General features: G+C 60.8%; 1 protein-coding gene across 1 annotated transcript in view; it reads left to right on the forward strand.

Moving 5' to 3' along the window:
• Positions 1-464: 464 nt before the first annotated feature.
• LOC125345467 (cytoplasmic FMR1-interacting protein 2-like) overlaps positions 465-17,885 on the forward strand; it is a gene marked incomplete at its 3' end in the record, with an annotated part of 52,323 nt that continues 34,902 nt past the window's right edge. The window contains 14 exon segments of the mRNA XM_048337614.1: positions 465-478; positions 1,132-1,228; positions 2,080-2,223; positions 3,052-3,156; positions 4,818-4,909; positions 6,473-6,590; positions 8,550-8,669; positions 9,236-9,361; positions 11,916-12,082; positions 12,735-12,882; positions 15,826-15,979; positions 16,623-16,685; positions 16,688-16,778; positions 17,401-17,497. Of these exon segments, the coding sequence (XP_048193571.1) occupies positions 465-478; positions 1,132-1,228; positions 2,080-2,223; positions 3,052-3,156; positions 4,818-4,909; positions 6,473-6,590; positions 8,550-8,669; positions 9,236-9,361; positions 11,916-12,082; positions 12,735-12,882; positions 15,826-15,979; positions 16,623-16,685; positions 16,688-16,778; positions 17,401-17,497 (1,536 nt within the window).

The following is a 17,885-nucleotide window of genomic DNA, read 5'->3' on the forward strand; positions in this document are numbered from 1 at the left end:
GTACAAATATTCCAAACAGCTTTCTGCCTTTTACTAACATGAGGCACCATTTTAAGTAGCAGGACAGTTTCTGGGCAGGGGGTTAAGTGTATTCCTATAATTCTGACATTCAGGAGGCTGAGGCAGCCAGACGAGCTCAAAGCCAACTGGAGCTACATAGTGACACTCTGTCTCAAAAAACAAAAAAAGAGGAGAAGCTGGGTTCTAATGGCTCACACAACTCTAGCGAATTCAGAGGCTAAGATCAGGAGGATCCCAGTTCAAGGGTGGTCTGAGCAGAAAAGTTCAAGCGACTCCTTCTCAGTGACTGCTGAGGCCGGTGGGGTAGCATAGTTACAACAGGAAGTTCAATGCAGTTTTACAAGTCAAGACAAGAAGCCAAACACAGGTGACATACCCAGGGAAATACCCAGGCAGGAAACGAGACCTAATCTCAAAAATCACAGCAAAACTAGGCTGGAGGTATGGCTATTCAATGGTAAGAATGCCTGCTTTGCAAGCACAAGGCCTGCGTTCAAATCCAAGTACCATATACAAAGGGAGGGATAACAGTCTCTCCTTTTCCTGGGATCCAAATAAGATATATATCTGTGAGACAGGAATAGGACTGGTAAGTTCTAAGTGAGGGAAGGGCAATGTGACAGCAGACGCAAGTCTGTTTTCTTTTGTGGGGAAAGACCAGGAAAACTCCTCAGCCAAGTGGTCACAATTTGACCAGAAAGTAATAAGGCTCAAAAAGAAGTTAGTAACAAGTACTTCAACAGGAAATTACACCGCCAAGGAAACAGAAACCTAAGTTCGATTCTTACTATTAAATAGGTAAGTTAACAATCACATATTTATAGATTTTCATTTCTCTCACCAAAAAATGTTTTAATTCCTGTCAGCAGGAAAAAGTAGACAGAAACTGAGAAAGGATTCCACAAGTTCTCCCCAAAAAGCAGGAAAACAAATTAGGTAGAAAGAAAAGCCAATATAGCAAATCTCCCCTTGCCCCTGAGCCGCCCTGACCTTCCTCACGCACCGCCGCCGGGGCGCAGGGGTCACCTAGGCCGGGTTCAGACCGACGCCCAGTGTTGGGTGTTGGGCTCTGAGTTCCCTGCCCTCCCCCCCCACCCCCCCGCATTTCAGGGCAGCCCAGTTCCTGAGGAAGATGGCCGACCCCCAGTCCATCCAGGAATCGCAGAACCTCTCCATGTTCCTGGCCAACCACAACCGCATCACCCAGGTGAGGGCACACGGGCCCGGCCAGCTCCTCCGCCCTCCCGCCCTCCCTCCCTCCCGGCCCCAGGCCCCCTGCCCTGGCCCTGTAGAGCGTGAGTCCAAGCAGGACAACCTCGTGGCCCACCGTGACGCCACAGGCAACCTCGGGGCCTCGGCCCCCCCATCTGGCTCTGCGGGTCTGAGAATCGGCCTCGTATCCGGCAGGCTGCGTGAGGCTGACCAGCCCCGCGGTTCAGGAAACCGGGGTGTGCTCCGGCACCCCTTTCCCGGGCCCCGCCCGCACGGCCGCCCCTGGCCTGTTTTGCCCCGCCCAGCTCGATCCGCCCTGTGTCACCTCACCTCAGGCAGGCACCCTCAGGTCTACCTGCGCACCCCCAAACCAACGGGCGGGGAGGGGGCGTCCTGCAAGTTCTGGGGCTCTGAGGGCCCGGACCCCTGACCCACAGGGCTCGGGAAGGGCGGCGGGGGGCACCTCAGACCCTGCCCCCCCCCCAGGAGCTGTGTCTGCCCTGTGGGGCTGTGGCAGGGTGGAGACCCCAGCCGCCTCTGCTCCCCACACGGCCCGGCCTGAGGAGACCTAGAGGAGATGGGGAGCACGTGTGCATCCTCCCAGCGGGGCGAGTGCCGCCCTGCGTCCTCCATCGCAACCAGGGCTGGGTGTGCAAAGGCCCAGGGGGGACCGACCAGGGGCCTGACGGGCGGGTGGGTGGCGCGGGCTGGCGTGCGGGCTCCGGTTCCCCCGGGGGGACACAGCCGTGGGTACCCTGGGCTGGCTGGCTGTGCCCAGCCCTGGGCGTGGGTGCGAGCGGGGGGGATGCCGGGCCCGTCTCACCGGAGGGTGGCGCTGTGGTCCAGTGTCTCCACCAGCAGCTGGAGGTGATCCCGGGCTACGAGGAGCTGCTGGCCGACATCGTGAACATCTGCGTGGATTACTACGAGAACAAGATGTACCTGACGCCCAGCGAGAAGCACATGCTGCTCAAGTGGGCGGGGGGGGGGGTCCCTGCCACGTCCTCCTCACCCCTCCCCCCTCCTCCCCCCTCCCTCCTCCTCCTCCCTCCTCTCCCTCCTCCTCCTCCCTCCTCCCCTTCCTTCTGGTCTCCTTCACCTCTACGGCTCCTGGTAGTGAGTTCCTATCCCAGCAGGGGGCGCCAAGCCCTAAACAAAAAGGTCCCCATGCTGGTCCTGCAGAGCAAGATGCTCCCGGGCCAAACAGGAAGTGATCCTTACAGCTTCCTGTCCGCGCCCCTCAAGTGTCCCCCGAGAAACAGAGGCACGTGGGGACGTGACATTCCCACGTCCCCATAGTGGGCCGGACCCTCCACACTTGAGCTCTGCGTTTAAAAAAAAAATGTTTTAGAAAAACGAGTTCTCTTTCAGTGGATAACTAAAGGGACTGAAGTGTTAAGAATTGTCACACACACACACTCACACTTCTCAGGCATCTTGGGGCTTCCTCTCAAGGACCTAGATGGGCACATTTGGCGCACAGACCCTGCGCTGGGTCTGTCGAGTGACCGTCGCTGAGGCTCAGCTGTGTGACTTGGCCAGGCTCTGGAACCTCTGTGTGTCTCGGCTTCCCGTCTGTAGAATGGGGCTCTTGCTTTGAACTTGACTCACAAGAGACGATGCTTGTTCTAAAGTCATTGGCCCAGTGATTAGGGCTCTGGAAATGGGCACCATAGTGATGTGCTAAACTTCCAGTTGGAAGGAGCCTGGCATTTCCTGTCCTTATTTGAGGATGCATAGAATGTGTCGGGGGGGAGGGAGGGGGTTCACAGCCCCATGGCGATGACGGCATCTGCTCTCTGCCCCATCCTGCCCTAGGTGATGGGCTTCGGCCTCTATCTGATGGATGGGAACGTCAGCAACATTTACAAGCTGGATGCCAAGAAGAGAATCAACCTTAGCAAAATCGACAAGTTCTTCAAGGTCAGCCACTAGCCGGGGCCATGGACAGGCCGGCCCGGTCACACCCAGGACCCCTTTGGGGAAATTGTGGGCTTTGTCAGGTGGACAGGCACTCTCAAGACAGGAAGGGGAGGGGAGAGGAGAGGAGGGGAGGGGAAAGAAGAGGAAAAGAGAGGAGGGGAGAGCTGAGATGAGAGAAGGGGGGAGGGGAGAGGAAGGAAGAGGAGAGGGGAAGGAAGGGGGAGGGCAGGAGAGGAAAGGAAAAAGGAGGGGAGGAGAGGAAGAGAGGGGAGGGGAAGAGAGGAAGAGGAAAGAGAGAAGGAGAGGGGGTGGAGGGGAAGGATAGGAAGGGGAGGGGAGAGGAGGGGTGTATCGGAGCTGCCCTAGGCAGAGGGGGTATCACCGGCCCACGAAGGCCTCGGCACGCAGCTGGATTCTGCTGGGCGTCTAACTGCCGCTCCCGCCTTTCCCGCTCTCCCTGGCCGGAAGTCCTTGCCCACCTCCAGGGAACCGTGCGCTAGTGCCCGGTAGAAACCAGAGCTCTTGGGAGGAGGGCCAAGGACTGGATTAGAACTCAAATCCCAGGTGGCAAAAGCCCCTCACGGGCACACACACACACACCATCAGCTTCGGCGCCCCCAGATCTGGCCTCCTCACCCCAGATCGTTAGAAGAAGAAGAAGAAGAAGAAGAAGAAGAAGAAGAAGAAGAAGAAGAAGAAGAAGAAGAAGAAGAAGGCGGCTCAAGCAAACCTTGGAGGGTTGTACACGGTGCGGGCTTGGTTTGGCACGGAGATCTGGGGTGCAAAGGCACTGGAGGCCAGGAGGCCGAGCCTGGGCCTCGCTACAGCTCTGAGTCACCGGGCGAGCAGCCGTGGGGCGCGGCGTGGCGTGGCCGGGCTGTTCTTCAAGACAGAACATTGCCATTTCTCCAGCCTGCACTGGGGGGGGGGGACTCCCCACAGACAGGGCCAGGCTTCCCGGGGGCCCAGTGGTCCGGGGGCTTTGGGCAAAGCTCTAGATCTCCCTGGAGCTCAGTTTCCCCAGTACTCCCCAGATTTAGCAGGATTCTGCGGTGTGAGCCCAGAGATCTAATCCTGCTTCTGGCCAGAAAGCGTGTGTAAGGATCCGCGGCTGATGCCAGGGGGTTCGCAGCATCACCGCAAAGTCCCAGGGCTCCTGAGCGGGTGTGGATAGCGGGTGTTGGGGGGGGTCAGGTTCTAGTGCTGGAGAGGCCGAGGGTGAACACCGGCGCCTCCCTCCTCACCTCGGCTTGCTCCGCCCTGTCTTTCCTTTGTCAGTCTTGGGGCTTGAACTCCGGGCCTGGGGGCCCTGTCCCTGAGCTCCTTTTGCTCATGGCTAGCCATCTGCCACTTGAGCCACAGCTCCACTTCCGGCTCTTTCTGAGACGTGTGGTAGCGATGAGCGTCTCCCAGGCTTTCCTGCCCCAGCTGGCTCTGAACCGGGATCCTCCGATCTCAGCCTCCTGGGTCGCTAGGATGTCGGGTGCGAGCCGCCCGCTGCCCAGCGAGGGGCTTCGGGGTTCAGGCTCGGGCTGCTTAGATGAGCGAGGCGGGCTGGAGCCGGGGGAAGGACTTGGCCGGGGGTCCTGTGGGGGTCCCCCCCACCCCCCACCCCCCCGGCCTGCGGGCGCGTCTCACCGCCGCCTTCGCTTCTCTTGCAGCAGCTGCAGGTGGTGCCTCTGTTCGGGGACATGCAGATCGAGCTGGCCAGATACATTAAGACCAGCGCTCACTACGAGGAGAACAAATCCAAGTGAGTGCGTGCCGTAATGTCTCTCGGCGTCCTCGACAGTGCCCAGCCCTGGGCCGGGGGCCGGGGGGCCGCTTCAGCCCCCCCCCCTCCTCCCCAGAGCCCCGGCACCGCCACCGGCTCGGCGGCGACCAGCCCCAGGCGCTCCGACTCCTTTGCCCGCTGCCGTCCACCCGGCTCTAAAGGGCTCGGAGCACTGGCCACGCCCCTCGGCCCGCTCAGCGCCCGGGGGGCGCCCTGGAGGGGGGCATCGGAGAGAGAGACGCCCTCCCCCGGCTCAGGTTGCGTGGCCACGCAGTAAGTAGGGGGTAGCGCGTGGGTGGGGGCGTCGCCGGGCACCGGGGCCCCAGTGCCCGCCGGCCGGGGCGGCTCCATCGGGCCTCGGGTGGAGGAAGCCCGGCCCCGCCCTGCCCCCCGACACGAGCGGCCGTGGCTCACGCCCGTCATCCCAGCCACTCGGGACGCTGCGATCTGAGGAGGGCGGTTCAAAGCCAGCCCAGGCAGGAACGCGCGTGAGACTCGTTATCTCCAGTCCGTCTCAGGAAAACCCACAAGCGGCGCCGTGGCTCCGCCGGTGGAACACCAGCTCCGAGCACAAAAGCGCGGGCACGGTGCCCAGGCCCCGAGTTCAAGCCCCAGAACCAGCACAAGCAAAGGAACTAAAGACACTCGCAGGGGGTCTCGGCCCCCCCCCCAGCCCGGAGCCCTGCCGCTGGGACCCCAGGACAGGGGGGGCTGGCGGCCTGTGGAGGAGCCGGGACCCCCTCCCGCCCTCTCCCTGCCTGGCTACCGGGCCACCTGCAGCCAGGCCCGGAGACGCGGGTTCGAGTGTGCCCATCCCTACAGAAGTAGCGTGCAAGTGCAAAGAAGTCCCTGGCGGCTCTGCCCCTCGGTGCCGAGCGCTGGGCTCTCCCCCGCTCCCTGTCGGGGCCCGGACCCCAGCACTGGGCGGAGGAAGGGGAGCGAGGGGCCCCTTGTCCCCCCACCCCCACCCCGCCCTTCTGCTGCTCAGCCTGGCTTTCCTAGTGGCATCTTCCCGCGGGGAAGGGGGAGGACGGGGGAGGGGGGCGGGCAGGAGGCGCCCACCTGGGCTCCTTGCTCCAGTGCCAGCTCTTCCCACCTCTAGAAAGTACGACGCGGGCACACGCGCACACGCGCACGCACGCACACGCGCGCCCCTCGGCTCTGTGTGGAACGGGCGCGTTGTAGCTGGGCGTCCATCTGACGGAGCGGGGGCGGGGCGGACGCCAGGCGGCCCCACGAGGGCCAGGCAGGAGGAGTGGGGAGGGAAACTGAGGCACAGCCTCTTCGTTAGTGGCGGGAAGAGAAGGGGAGGGGGGAGAGGGCACGGGCTGTGTGTGTGTGTGTGTGTGTGTGTCTCGCAGACGCTGGTGCCCGGGCTGGCCTTCAGCTGCCATCCTCACTCTTGGCCCCCGAGCAGCCGGGTTACAGGTGCGAGCCGAGCCCTCCTTGGAAGTCTTTTGGGCAAGCGCTTGCTGGGGTGGCCGCCCACCTCCCCCCTCGGAGAGGGGTTCCCCCCCCCCAATGCTGCGGCCTCCCCCCCAGGTGGACCTGCACCCAAAGCAGCATCAGCCCCCAGTACAACATCTGCGAGCAGATGGTGCAGATCCGGGACGACCACATCCGCTTCATCTCCGAGCTGGCCCGCTACAGCAACAGCGAGGTGAGCAGGGCGCTGGGGGGGGGGGGGGGCGGGGGGGGGCCGGGGCCTGGTCACTGGCACACGGTGAGCTGGGGGACACCGTCCTGTCCCCACCCGCGTGTCCAGGGAAACCGCTTTGAATGCGCACGGTCTGCACGCGTGCGTGCGTGTGCGTGTGTGTGTGTGTATCCTGGGGCTTGAACTCAGTGCCTGGGACGTTTCACTGATTAATGGGAGATAAGAGTCTCATAGCCCCCCCCCCTTTTTTATTGGTCTGGGCTGGCTTTGAACCAGGATCCTCAGATTCTCATCTATCCATCCATCCATCCATCTATCTATGGAAACAAGATCAGTCCGCAAACCTAAGAGATAAGGTAGCTCTGCAAAAGGAGAAGCTGGCCCTGCCCAGCCGCCTGGAGTTTGGGCGCTCAGGCCTGCTGGGCTTCTGGCTCTTCTCTTGATCTGTTGATGGATAAACAGGCCCCTCCTCAGCCCCCTGACTGCGGAGGCCCCCCTCCCCCCCCCCGCGCTCACTGCTGCCACCCTGTGGCCAGCGGCGGGCATTTCTGTCTGATCATAGAGCAAGCAAGGTACAGACCTTGAAATGGGGTCGGCCCGACAGATGCGGGCAGGGTGGAGGTCAAACCAGGGGCCCACACCTACTGCTAGCCTGCCTGCGTGCTTCCCTGCCCACCTCCTTCCCTTTCCTTTATCCTCTTCCCCCCTCCCTCCCTCCTCTCTCTCTTCTTTCCTCCTCTCTTCCTCCCTTCCTTTCCAGGGATCAAGCCCCAGGTCCCCCCTCCCCTCACTCGAGTGAAGCCCCCAGACCCAAGCATTCAGCTTTCTTAGCAAGTGTGTCCATCCGCCATACAGCCCTGATCGCTTTGACCTGGCAAGCCGGGGCCGGCTGCTTCCTAGTGAGGGCTAGCGGATGTAGGGAGCGCCTTCAGAAGCCCCGTCCTCCTGTCCCGGCGGGAGTTCTGATCCTGCAACGGTTCCCAACTGGACACGGGCGAGCCCCCAAGCATTCGGCAGGGAGGAAGCGGGCTGAGCTCCCACGAGCCCCAGGTGGCTGTGCTCACCCCCGTGGATACTAGCCTTGCCTCCGTGTGCACTTAGACCCTTGACTGTAAACGAAATAACACATACAATACACATTGTAGTGTGTTTAATAAGCAGCACGAGCAATAATGTGTCACCATGCATATTTAAATGTATGCCACATGTTGCTTATATAGAATTCTGTGCTGCAATGTGCGTTGAATAGGATGTGTAACAAATCACGCACATATTTGACTTACTGCACGCGCAGAGCTGCTGTAACTACCGCGTGGGAGAAGTTCAGCTAACATGCAGTGTAACCCCGTCCCTGCGCGTGGGCGCCATTGTGTATGGTGAACTCACCGCTCAGCAGCACAAACACGGGCCCGGTGCGCCAGCCCATGGGCGCGGGGCGTTTCTGCGCGGGAGGAGGGCTGAGAGTCTCACCCGGTCTGTAAAGACTGACAGATCCCAGCGAGCATCGCGAGGGACGACCGCCTGCCACGTGGGGGCCACGTCCGTGGCCGTGTTTCATTGCGGCATATTCCACAAGCCAAAAGAGGTTTGTGTGACATCCACCGTCGTGGCTTGCGATGGGCATTTGCTAGGAAGGAGAACCAAGACACGGGATTCGCTGGATCGCCACATTTGCCGCTGGTGCACCGGTGGCTCACGCCCGCAATCCTAGCGACCCAGGAGGCTGAGACCGGAGGATCTCAGTTCGAAGCCAGCCCAGGCAGGAAAGTCTGCCAGCCTCTCATCTGCGGTGCACCACCAAAAAAAAAAAAAGCCAGAAGTGAAGCTGTGGGTCCAGGGGTAGAGCACGAGCCTTGAGCACCACATAAAGAATAAAGCCCGGACACGGTGCCCGGGCCCTGCTGAGGTCAGGCGTCGCGCGTGCAGTTGGCGAAGGCTGAGGGTCTCTGCCCTGCTTCCCAGGTGGTGACCGGCTCGGGGCTGACAAGCCAGAAGTCGGACGAGGAGTACCAGGAGCTCTTTGACCTGGCGCTGCGGGGCCTGCAGCTCCTATCCAAGTGGAGTGCCCACGTCATGGAGGTGGTAGGTGGAGGCCCGGGTCATGGAGGTAGAGGTTGGGGTCCTTTTCCCTTTTGCCCATGGCTGGTGCTCTACCCCCAGGGGCCACGCCTCCAGCCCAGGTTTTTGCTGGCTCATTGGTGCTTCTGCTCTCGACGTCCAGCGTTCCTTACAAATAAGATTGTGTGGTGTGTGGTCTTTCGTACCTGGCTTCTTCCTTTTCTCTTTCTGTCAGTCGTGGGGCTTGAACTCAGGGACTAGGCGCTGTCCCTGCGCTCTTTTGCTCATGGCGCTCTACCACTTGGAGCCACCGCACCACTTCTGGTTTTCTGGTGGTTCACCGGAGATAAGAGGCTCACGGACTTTCTTGCCCGGGCTGGCTTTGAACCACCATCCTCAGGTCTCAGCCTCCTGAGTCACCAGGATGACAGGTGTGAGCCACCGGTGCCTGGCTACCTGGCTTCTTGTAGTTCCCTCAGTCAAGGTTCAGGACCTTTTCCTTTTGGGGGGCTGGTAATATTCCACGGTACGGGGTTTGTCTCGCACCTGGCACCGACAGGCTCCCTTGGTGGTTCCCCCCTCTCGTCTAGTACTCTTGGAAGCTGGTTCACCCCACAGACAAGTTCTGCAACAAGGACTGCCCGGGCACGGCGGAGGAATACGAGAGAGCCACGCGCTACAACTACACCAGTGAGGAGAAGTTCGCCTTCGTGGAGGTAGGCGCCGACCCGGCCCCGAACCCTGGCCACAGGCCACGGCCCTCGGTGCTCCGCCCACCGCGACGGCATTGTCCCCTGTCCATCAAGCGTCATCTCTTTTGGTCAAAAGCCGTCACTCAAGCCGGGCGCCGGTGGCTCCCGCCTGTCCTCTAAGCTACTGAGGAGGCTGAGATCTGAGGATCACAGTTCAAAACCAGTCCTGCCCAGGAAAGTCCCTGAGACTCCTACCTCCAATGAAACACCAGTAAAGCCAGAAGTGGAGCTGTGGCTCAAGTAGTAGAGCAAAAAACAAAACAAAAAGCTCAGGGACCGTGCCCAGGATCTGAGTTCAAACCTCAGGACACACACACACACACACACACACACACACACACACACACACACACAGAGTTGTTATTCAGAAACAATTAGAGATTCATCTGGTCCTCAAAAACCCAATAGATGTTATTTACTCTACTGGAAAAATGGGCTGAAAGAAAACCATCAGCAAAAAGAAACACCGAGTAGCTAAAGCAGATCTGAACTCCTCAGGCAAAGACACATTTGCCACCCCTTCTCCTCTGGCTTTGTGCTGGTTCGCTGGGAGATTCGTGGCTCGGTGAGAGGTTCGTGGACTTCCCTGCCCGGCTGGACATTGAACTGTGATCCTCCAGACTTCCGCTTTCTGAGTCTCTGGGACTACAGGCATGAGCCACCGGCGCCTGGCACCCAATCTTCCTATTCCTTGACACAAGCAGTTGCACGTATTTATGGGGTCCACCCAGTGCATAATAATAAGATAGTGATAAGATGCTAAGACGGGGCGCATGGAACACTTGTGGCCTCTTGGGTGTATTGGAGTCCTCTCAAGTAGCGCTTTTTTTTTTTTTTTGCCAGTCCTGGGGCTTGAACTCAGGGCCTGAGCACTGTCCCTGGCTTCTTTTTGCTCAAGGCTAGCACTCTGCCACTTGAGCCACAGCGCCATTTCTGGCCGTTTTCTGTATATGTGGTTCTGGGGAATCGAACCCAGGGCTTCAAGTATACGAGGCAAGCACTCTTGCCACTAGGCCATATCCCCAGCCCCCAAGTAGCGCTTTTGAAGTGATGCAGTGTTGTTGTTGGTGGTGGTGTTGGTGGTGATGGTGGTGGTGATAGTGGTAGTGGTGGTGGTGGTGATGATGGTTGTGGTGGTGTTGATGGTGGTGGTGGTGATGGTATTGATTGTGATGGTGGTGATGATGATGGTGAGGGTGGTGGTGGTGATGATGGTGTTGATGGTGATGGTGGTGAATATGGTAGTGGTGGTGATGGTGATGGTGATGGTGATGTTGGTGATGATGGTGGTGGTGGTGGTGATGATGGTGTTGATGGTGGTGTTGGGGGTGGTGGTGATGGTGGAAATGGTGGTGGTGGTGATAGTGGTGATGATGATGGTGGTGGTGATAGTGGTAGTGGTGGTGATGATGGTGGTGGTGATAGTGGTGTGATGATGGTGGTGATGATGGTGATGGTGGTGATGGTGGTAGTGATGGTGATGGTGGTGGTGGTGATAGTGATGGTGGTGGTGATGGTGGTGGTGGTGATGATGGTGTTGCTGGTGATGGTGGTGATGGTGGTGGTGTGGTGGTGATAGTGATAGTGGTGGTGATGTTGGTGATGGTATTGATTGTGATGGTGGTAATGGTATTGATTGTGATGGTGGTGATGGTGATGATGGTGATGGTGGTGGTGGTGATGATGGTGATGGTGGTGGTGGTGATGATGGTGGTGATGGTGGTGATGATGATGGTGGTGATGGTGGTGGTGATGGTGATGGTGGTGATGGTGGTGGTGGTGGTGATGGTGGTGGTGGTGATGGTGGTGGTGGTGATGGTGATGGTGTTGATGGTGATGGTGGTGGTGATGATGACGGTGGTGGTGGTGATGATGGTGTTGATGGTGGTGATGGTGGTGGTGGTGGTGATGATGATGGTGGTAATGGTGGTGGTGGTGGTGATGGTGGTGGTGGTGGTGATGATGGTGATGGTGGTGATGGTGGTGGTGGAGGAGGTGGTGGTATTGATGGAGATGATGGTGATGGTGATGGTGGTGGTGGTGATGGTGTTGATGGTGATGGGGTGATGGTAGTGGTGATAGTGGTAGTGGTGTTGATGGTGGTGGTGGTGGTGATGGTGGTGATGGTGATGTTGGTGATGATGGTGGTGGTGGTGATGATGGTGTTGATGGTGGTGTTGGGGGTGGTGGTGATGGTGGTGGTGGTGATGATGGTGTTGCTGGTGATGGTGGTGATGGTGGTGGTGTGGTGGTGATAGTGATAGTGGTGGTGATGTTGGTGATGGTATTGATTGTGATGGTGGTAATGGTATTGATTGTGATGGTGGTGATGGTGATGATGGTGATGGTGGTGGTGGTGATGGTGTTGATGGTGGTGATGGTGGTGGAGATGGAGGTGGAGAGAAGGGAGCAGAACGCCAATTCTCCTTTTGTCCCCTCCTGGGGGCGTGGTGGTGGGCGGCGGCTGGCCTGGGTGCCGGGGACCCGGCGGGCCTCACCCCGCTCCGTGCCCGTGCAGGTGATAGCCATGATCAAAGGCCTGCAGGTGCTCATGGGCCGCATGGAGAGCGTGTTCAACCAGGCGATCCGGAACACCATCTACGCCGCCCTGCAGGACTTCGCGCAGGTGACCCTGCGGGAGCCGCTCAAGCAAGCAGTGCACAAGAAGAAGAACGTCCTCATCAGGTGGGTCTCGGGGACCCCTCCACCGAGGGGGCACGCCAGACTCAGCCAGCGTCCCGGCCGGCCTGCGCCCCCACACAGCCCCGCTCCCAGCGCCGGCTTGCGTGCGCGAGTCAGGTGCCCCCCGCCACCAGGCCTCGGTTTCCCTCGTCTGTAAAATGGGTACGATGAAGCCGGGCGCTGGTGGCTCAGGCCTGGAATCCTAGCCGCTCAGGAGGCGGGGATCCGAAGATCGCGGTTCCGAGGCGGCCTGCATAGGGGACCCCACGAGACTCTGATCCCCAATTAACTCCCCCCCCCCATAAAAAGCCATCAGTGGAGCTGTGGCTCAAGTAACAGCATTATTAGCCTTGAGGGACAGAGCCCAGGTCCTGAGTTCGAGCCCCCCCATTAATAAAAAAAATGGATATGATGGCACCCCTGCCCCCACCCTCCCTCCCCACGGCCCCCCGTCACCACGGGGCTCGATGGAGGGGTCATGGGCGTCATTGAAACACCAGTGCCACACATTTTACCAGGCTCCCCTCAGCGCCTTCCGCCCCCGACGCCCAGGGGCCCCTGGGGGGGGGCAGCATCTCTGGAGAGAGGGGACAGGAAGTTGCCCCACCCGCCCAGCCTCCTTCGGGTGCTGAGCCCCCCTCCCCCTGCCCCCCAGCGTCCTGCAGGCCATCCGCAAGACCATCTGCGATTGGGAGGGCGGGCGTGAACCCCCCAACAACTCCTGCCTGCGAGGAGAGAAGGATCCCAAAGGGGGCTTCGACATCAAGGTGCCCCGCCGAGCCGTCGGGCCCTCCAGCACCCAGGTGAGCAGCTCCAGCCGGCCCACCCCACCAGTTCCCTTCCACCAATGCTGGATTCGATAGAGGAAAGGACGCCGCTGCTCTGAGACTCAGGAGACCTGGGTTCTAGTCCCCGACCTCCTGTGTGACCTTGGCCATATTGCACAACCTCTCCGGGCCTCAGTTGTCCGGTCTGACCCATGGGGTTTACACCGCTTCCAGTGTTACATCTGACAGGCCCACCCCATCCCCGCCCCCCCCCCCGCCCCGGGGAATCTCCACGTGCCCCTCTCCCTGCGTGGCCCCGGAGGCCCTGTGTGGTCTCGGGCCGACGCCCGGGCCTCTCTGGGCTCTGTCTTCGTTGGTTACCAGCTTGCTGCTGCCTTCCCCCCCCCCAACTTCCCCTCAGCCACAGGGACACGCACCCCTTCACCCCACCAAGAAAGTCACATGATCAGCCAGGTGTAGCCCTGCATACTCAGAAGGCCGAGATCTGCAGCAGATCAGGGTTCAAAGCCACCCCCTCCGCAGGAAAGCCTCATGAGACTCTTTATCTCCAATGCAACCACCACAAAGCCGGAAGCAGAGTTGTGGCTCGGGTTGGTAGGGCGCTAGCCCTGGACGAAAACAGCGGCGGGGCAGCGCCCAGGCCCTGAGTTCAAGCCCCAGGACTGTCACACACACACACACACACACACACACACACACACACGTCCACTGAAGTCTCTCATCCTCCAAGGAGGAAAGCTGAATTCCTTCCTCGTCTGGGGGTCCAGGGTCCCTGCGCTCTCTGTGGGGCTTGGGGAAGCAGGGACTTCCAGCTGTGCAGGCCCCGGGTCGTGTGCAGGGGGGCCCCCACTTGATGACACCTCTGAGCCTCTCTCTGTGAGCCTGTCTGGTGCTCCCCCCCCCCCGTGTGTGTGTGTGCACGTGTCAGACAGGGCGGGTGCGGTGGGCAGGTTTGGCGTAGCTTTCCTTGGCGTCCAGCCTCCAGCCAGTGTGAACCAGTATAGCCTGAACCCCAAGTCCTGTGGGGATCCTAGAATCAGAGCATCTTGGGAGAGAGAGGAGGAGGAGGAGGAGGAGGAGGAGGAGGAGGGTGGGAGGAAAGAGGAGAGGATGGCAAGGGAGAGAAAAGGTGGGGAGAGATCTGTAAGGACGCTGCCAGTGGGGAAGGTCCATTTGGGGAGCGCCCCCCCCCCCACAGGTTAGGAAGGCACAGATGTGCTCCATGAGCTCTGCCACACCGGGAGTTGCCCCGAGAGAGAGAGAGAGAGAGAGAGAGAGAGAGAGAGAGAGAGAGAGAGAGAGAGAGAGAGAGCGTACAGTCACCCCATTTCCCAGATGGGAAAACCGAGGCCCAGATAGGGCAGGTGACTTGTCCGAGTCACAGGTGAATCTGGACGGAGTGGGACAAGAACCCAGGTCTCCTGACTCCCGCCCGGGGCTCCGCCCTCTCCCCCCCCACTCCCCGGGGGCCCCCTGCCTTCTGCCCTGGCGCACAGGTGGAGGGGGAGAGGCCGACCCCGCCCTGGTCCCCGTCGGTCAGTGCTCGAAGCAGGTTAGAGCCAGCGTTTCCGTCGTTAGCACAGGGGTTCGCTCCTCAGGCCCAGTGGGCGGGCTCTCCCCGCGGTGAGGAGCCCCCCCCACCCGGGCGGCGTGTCCCCCCCCGGGTGTCGTGGAGACATGGCAGGCAGGACGGTGTGGTGCAGGAGTGCTGGTCGGCTGGAGAGTCTCGGGCCACCCCAGCATGGCGACGTCTTCCCGTTGTATACAATGCCTCTTGCTTTTCTCTCTCTCTCTCTTCTCTTTCTCTCTCTCCCTCGTCCCTGTCTCTCCTGCCCTCCCTCCCACCCCCCCTTTCTCCTCTCCCGTTGTGTCTTAGGCCTGCCAGTGGTCCCCGAGGGCTTTGTTTCACCCCACTGGTGGCACACAGGGCGGAAGAGGCTGCCTATCCCTGGTATTACGGCCTGCTGGCGGGGTTGGGTCGGGTCCCCACTGGGGGGGGGGCAGCAGAATGGAGCCCCCTCCCGCCCCCCCTCCGGCCCTCAGATTCAATGGTGTGTGGAAAGGTGTAGATCATAGCAGAGAGAACAGTCTCCCGCTGCGCCCGTGCCCCTAGCACGCCGGGCGCACTGTATGAAAGCGGGAGTTCCCTGTCTGTCTAGTAGTGTCCTGTGTAAGTACTGGTGCTAAGTACTGGTGTCAATTGAACACCGGGGAGGCAGGCCGTGCCCTGCGGCTCCGGGCCACCGGGGGGCGCTGTCACTCACGTGCCCATTCAGGAAGCAGGATTGGCAACCGGCGGTGGTTGGTCGGTTGTGGAGGGGAGGGAGGCTGAAGGGGGGAGGGGTGCCACTCTTGCTGTGATCTTACCCCATCGGGGCAAATCTGAGATGGCGTCTGGTCCACCTCCTCGCTCGTTAGCTGACACAACTGGAGCCCTGAGAGAGGCCTGTACTCCTCTAAGGTCACACAGCAAGTCGGGAAGACCACCTGGCCTTGAACCCAGGTCTTCTGATTCCCAGCACAGTGTTCCACCCCACGGGGTCACCCCGGGGAAGGAAGGGGTGACCACAGTGACAGACCACGGGGGGTCTCCCCTGATTCCACCAAGGGGGCCAAGCCGGGCAGTGTTGCCTCGAGCTGCGTGGGCATCAAGAAGAACTTCCTTCCCAGCTGGCCAGTGGCCCTCCTGGAGGTTTTCACAAGGGCTGCGGTGTGGCGCCCATCCCCCATGGCGCCAGGCCCCGGACGGCGCCCGTGGACACACACACACACACACACACACACACACACTTCCAGCTCACTTCTCCACCTAGACAGTTCTTAGGAAGGAAGGAAAGACAGGACGTCAGATCATACAAATAACCTTGAAAAAAAAAAAAACCTTTCCCCAGGGTGGAGGCCCAGCCTTGGGCCTCGACCTTGACGTTGACCTTGTCCTCTCTCTCTCTCTCTTTCAAGCTGTACATGGTGCGCACCATGCTCGAGTCGCTCATCGCGGACAAGAGCGGCTCCAAGAAGACCCTGCGGAGCAGCCTGGACGGCCCCATTGTGCTGGCCATCGAGGATTTCCACAAGCAGTCCTTCTTCTTCACCCATCTGCTCAACATCAGCGGTGAGTCCCAGAAAACACGCCCGCACACCCCCGAGGTCCTAGGTGGAATCTGGACCGTGGGGCCGGATCTGTCCGGGAGTCATTTATGGCGAACGGATCCAGAAGTCCTTAGGGAGGAGGGATGGGACGGGGGACCAAGCTAGAGGTCAAGCAGGGCAGAGTGGGCTGACTAACCACCCAGGCGCCTCGCCGTTTTTCCCCAGGCCGGCTCCCACCGCCGTCCTCTATGCCTCGTGCTTGGGTGGAAGCCAGCACCCCCGGCTTCCTGGTTGAGATGAGGTCTTGCTCACCTGGCCTGGGCCTCGGCCTTGAATACTGATCTGGCCCCATCTCGGCCTCCGTGAGGAGCTGAGATTACAGCCGTGGCCTACCACGCCTGGCTCTAGATGCATTTTATACACAAGGGAGAGGGGGAAAGATCCCACAAGCCCCCCCCTCCTCGCCCCCTCCCCCCCAGGCCCTGTTGCCACCTCGGAAGTGCAGGGTGCCCCCTGAGGGTGCTAGGCTTGCCCTGTGCCTTCAAGCACCAGTGACCGGGATCTGAGAAGAGCCTGCGGACCCAGCACCCCATGGCGGGCGGGAGCCATGGCTCCAGCGCCCTCCCCGAGGTGACCCCGCACCCCACCCCTCCCTGTGTTCGCAGAAGCGCTGCAGCAGTGCTGTGACCTCTCCCAGCTCTGGTTCCGAGAGTTCTTCCTGGAGCTCACCATGGCCGGTGCATCCAGTTCCCCATCGAGATGTCCATGCCTTGGATTCTGACAGACCACATCCTGGAGACCAAGGAGCCTTCCATGATGGAGTGAGAGGCGGGACCTGGGCTGCGGGGGCGGGGCCTGGGATGCAGGGGCGGGGCCTGGGTGGCAGGGGCGGGTCTGAAATGCAGGAGGCGGGGCCTGGGCCTCAGGGGGCGGGGCCTGGGCTGCAAGGGCAGGTCTGAAATGCAGGAGGCGGGGCCTGGCCCATGGGGGCGGGGCCTGTCTCTTGGGGGCGGGACCTAAGATGCAGGAGCTGGGCCAGGCATACAGGGGCGTGGCCTGGTCTGCAGGGGCGTGGCCTGGTCCACGGGGGCGGGGCCCAGGCCGCTGGGGTGGGGCCTGGGCTGCAGAGGAAGAACGGGCTCCTTTGCCTCCGCCTTGGCCGGCGAGGCTCCGGGACTGGGGTCTGCCCGCCGGTCGGGTGCCCGTCTGCAGCTCTGCGGGCAGCCACTCCGGCAGCCACGCGGGGGACATAGTCAGCCCCCAGGGGAGGAAGGCAGCACCCCGACCTGAGCCTTCCATCCCAGGTCCATTTTTGCAGGCTGTGGTTTGGCTGGGCGCCTTGGGTCTCTGGAGTCATTCCTCGAGACCCAGAGGCGGGGCCCAGGGGGGCCTTGGGGGGCGGGGGTTCCCGTGGGGTCACCGCCGCCCCCCTCTCCCCCTCAGGTACGTCCTCTACCCACTGGACCTGTACAACGACAGCGCCTACTACGCGCTGACCAAGTTCAAGAAGCAGTTCCTGTACCACGAGATCGAGGCAGAGGCGAGTGACGAGCCACGCCCCCTTGTCATCGCTGTCATCATCATCATCACTGTTATCATTATCATCATCATGATTATCACAGACAGACAAACACACACACATACACACACACACACACACACACACACCAGGGCCTCGTGCTGTTTGCATAAGGCGATCACTCTGGGGCTGAGGGCCTGACAGGGAAAGAATCAGGGGTGAACCCTCCCCCTACCCTCTCCCCCTCTCACCCCCCGCCCCCCCAAGTGTGCCTTTGCATCCCCCCTGCAGCCGCGGCCCCGTCTGTGGAAAGCTTACCACTGTCTCTCTCTGGCTTTGGTCACTGCGTCGGAGGCGGCACAGTCCACGGCGGCGATCGCCACGCAAACCTCCGGTGTTAACAAGCCAG

The sequence above is a fragment of the Perognathus longimembris genome, unplaced genomic scaffold (assembly GCF_023159225.1).
Source record: "Perognathus longimembris pacificus isolate PPM17 unplaced genomic scaffold, ASM2315922v1 HiC_scaffold_5665, whole genome shotgun sequence".
NCBI classification, from domain to species: Eukaryota; Metazoa; Chordata; class Mammalia; order Rodentia; family Heteromyidae; genus Perognathus; species Perognathus longimembris.